Genomic DNA, 3,057 nt, shown 5'->3' with positions numbered 1-3,057 from the left:
GTTCCATATCGATATCTGTTCCAAAGTACCTGTGACAAGTATTTCGTGTCATCCCTATTGTGAACTAGATAAAATGATATGAGCGAAAGATCTGTAACAACGCACAAAGCAAAAATAATAGATTTTAAGTAAAGGAAACCTTTGGCTTAATATAGCTATTTATACTAATAAGTTCGGAAAGTTAAACTGAAAAATTGATGAACATGAAAATACTGCTTTCTGATGTGCAAAAATAATAAATAGAGATTTTATATTGCGGGCTCTCTCTCGATTTTCAATTACTCTCTCTGTGGGTCAAAGTGCTAATGGCAACATTGGATTCCAAAGCTTAAGCCCGTGTCACMTGCATCCGTTGTGTACGTTCCATGGCTTGTACGATGATACGATGGTACGAGTGTTTCTATTTGTTGGAGATCTGTCAATTCGTACGACGTCGCACACTTGTTTTCATCTATGTATAGAAACACTTTCGTAGACCGGTCATTAGTACACGAGCAAAAGTAAGTGAAGTGATATTACATTCCGTATACCTATAAGCGTTTTTTTTTTAACGATTATCTCTATTAAGTCTACTTCAAAGGCGTATATGTTCAAACAAAAGTATCACAAACTTCTATTCACTAACTATTGAGCTTGACAAACTACTTCAAATTAATGGTCTTATTCTGAAGACATAAGCGCGTGTCAGAAATTTTCTTCCTGAGTAAATCCAATGCCCATGATTTATATACCGCAACCAAAAATTCATGCATTGTTTTACTAACGCCCAAAACTACTGCGAGACCATTGCAGGAAGCACTTACAAATAGTACACATTCAACAGTGAGATTCTATCAGATAACAGGAACATTGTATGATGCTGCAGGATACACCAGCGGCCAAATAATCACGTGCTTATTTTTATCGATCTCTCACCGCATTACCTGTTTTTGCTTATTTATGTATTTCAATGATCAATTGTGTCCCAAAAAAAACAATTTATTATTAAAAATAAAAAATATAACAGATTACTTGGTCCCGTGCTTTATACATATGTATATAAAATAACCATTCAAGGTGAGTGAATCACATCAGGGTTCACTTAGCCTACGGCTTTTTCTGTTAATTTAATTCCATTCTCTTCTCGGTGTAATGGCGCTAAATGTACAAATGTACGTGTTTTACGTAAGATAAGGGAGGAAAGCCACTTTGCCTCCCTCATTTAATGTGTATATTTATGCCGGAATTTTCTATTCAAATTCCTTTCTACTTTGTACTCGCTATCGTAAACGTCTGGAATATTCATGTGCACGAATTCATTGAAGACCATCGTGACCGTGTTGCTGATAAACATGGTTTTCTCATACTCAATAAGCTGTTGGAAGAAGCCGCAGTTCGGTTTGATGCGCGGTCTTCGAAATTTCACATAGTTGTATGCTTCTAAGAGCGTCAATTGATGGTGCTTCATAAGATAAGCCATGCAGAGGGAAGCTGACCTGCTCACCCCAGCTACACAGAACACCAGTGTTCGGCCACGCATTGAAGCTACCTAAAACGTGAGATGTAGCTAAACTAATGAAAGTAATCGTAATAGAATAACTACTATTTATAATTATTTACGTCATCAATCATACACCTAATGTGTAGTGATGTTATACTAATACACCCTGATTTATTTCCCCATAAAAAAATGTGTTAGCTGTTTCAGAGCGAAACATTGCGAATCTCCTTGGCGCTGATTGAAGTGATTCATTCTCTTTATTCCGTTTATTTATAAATCGTTTTCACAAACGAAAATATTTGTGAAATTCCAACGGCTCCCCAAAAATATTATTTTGACTATCAATGATAGACAAAGACAATGGCAGAACATATAGATTCGTACACCTTTTGTTTTAAAAAGCACGAAGAAAAAGTCCGCTTGGAAGGACTACTACCTTATATACATACATAGATCCTATTAGAAATTCTTTATATTTCGAAAAGGAACTCACTGGTATTAAATGTCATGTGTTATTGGAGTTAACAATCCCTAATTGACTTACTTCTTCAATAATATCAGCTATATGGTCGAAAAACTGCGCTATATCCGAATGAGGAGAATCGTTGATGGCGACCTTTTGATAGATGACGTGTCTCCCACAAGGCATGTCTGGCAACTCAGGGGCTGCATTGATGACACATGTCACCCCTAAAGCCTCGATGATATCAGCACTGATACAAGCCGCCGAAGTCAAAACCAGGTGATCAGTCAGTAAAGAGACGTTGGTGTTGATGGAATTGATGGCTTCCGATGTGAGCAGCCGTGAAAAAATATGACTGCAATCAGAGGTGACTTGATAAAGCTATTTGTTAGCATTGTTTTGTATAACAAATGTGGACATTTCGAAAATATGATTCCGAAATTAGTACCAGAGGCGTCACGGTCTACGTCATAAATATTTGTTTGAGGCGCGCCAACTTTTTGTATTCGGAATCGTCTAATTTCGTCAGCACACTGATGATGAATTAGTGATCAACCTGTTGGCATTCGGAGCCTAATTTGTTTAGTTACTCGATTAAATGTTAAATCATCACCTAAAGTTTTTCAATTGTCTTCCGAATGAAAGAAACGTTTTACCAAATATCGTGTATGTGAAAATTACTGTCTTATATATACAGGGTGCTTCAAAATTGCCATTCCTTTTAAGGGGTAATAGGGACTCACTTGAAGGTATAATACGAGAAAAATATTGAAATTTTTTAAAGATATTAACAGTTGAAAATCGAATTTTAACTTGGTTATTAAGCATTATTTTCAAAGTGTTCCATGTTTAATTGGAAGCATATTGGAATACTTAACTATTCATTCATCTTTGCTTCAAATTACGAAAATTTTAGATATAAAAAAAAATTATATAGATATTAAAAAAAAATTCTTATTTGCTTTGTATAATCTGTGAGGTTCAGCACTAGTTCGTGGTTGATGAAAGCTACTTTGAGATGATCTATTACTTAATGCTCCTTTTTTAGCACGAAATCGTGTTTGGCGTTCAGCATTACTTAATACTTTTCGCATTGTAGCATGTTTTTGTGACT

The 3,057-nt window shown here is 35.6% G+C and overlaps 2 protein-coding genes and 1 long non-coding RNA gene across 5 annotated transcripts in view; 2 read left to right on the top strand and 1 right to left on the bottom strand.

The window, feature by feature from the left end:
- LOC109537453 (tubulin glycylase 3A) overlaps window positions 1-3,057 on the top strand; it is a 65,761-nt gene that overhangs the window by 52,078 nt on the left and 10,626 nt on the right. The window lies entirely within an intron of this gene.
- Window positions 363-2,555, top strand: LOC125503951. Its single transcript, XR_007281188.1, has 2 exons — window positions 363-500; window positions 2,042-2,555. It is a non-coding gene; the product is annotated as an uncharacterized LOC125503951 (long non-coding RNA).
- LOC109537457 (dual specificity protein phosphatase 14) overlaps window positions 963-3,057 on the bottom strand; it is a 3,901-nt gene continuing 1,806 nt past the window's right edge. The window contains exons 3-4 of the mRNA XM_019904203.2: window positions 2,025-2,298; window positions 963-1,528 (exon numbers count right to left, since the gene is read on the bottom strand). Coding sequence (XP_019759762.2) covers window positions 1,202-1,528; window positions 2,025-2,298 — 601 coding nt within the window. The 3' untranslated portion in view covers window positions 963-1,201. The remainder of the gene's footprint in view (window positions 1,529-2,024; window positions 2,299-3,057) is intronic.

The sequence above is a fragment of the Dendroctonus ponderosae genome, unplaced genomic scaffold (genome assembly GCF_020466585.1).
Source record: "Dendroctonus ponderosae isolate FM_Combo_2020 unplaced genomic scaffold, Dpon_F_20191213v2 Dpon_F_20191213_3, whole genome shotgun sequence".
Lineage (NCBI taxonomy): Eukaryota > Metazoa > Arthropoda > Insecta > Coleoptera > Curculionidae > Dendroctonus > Dendroctonus ponderosae.
The sequence above is the reverse complement of the archived record's forward strand: the minus strand, read 5'-3'. Positions and strand labels throughout refer to the sequence as shown.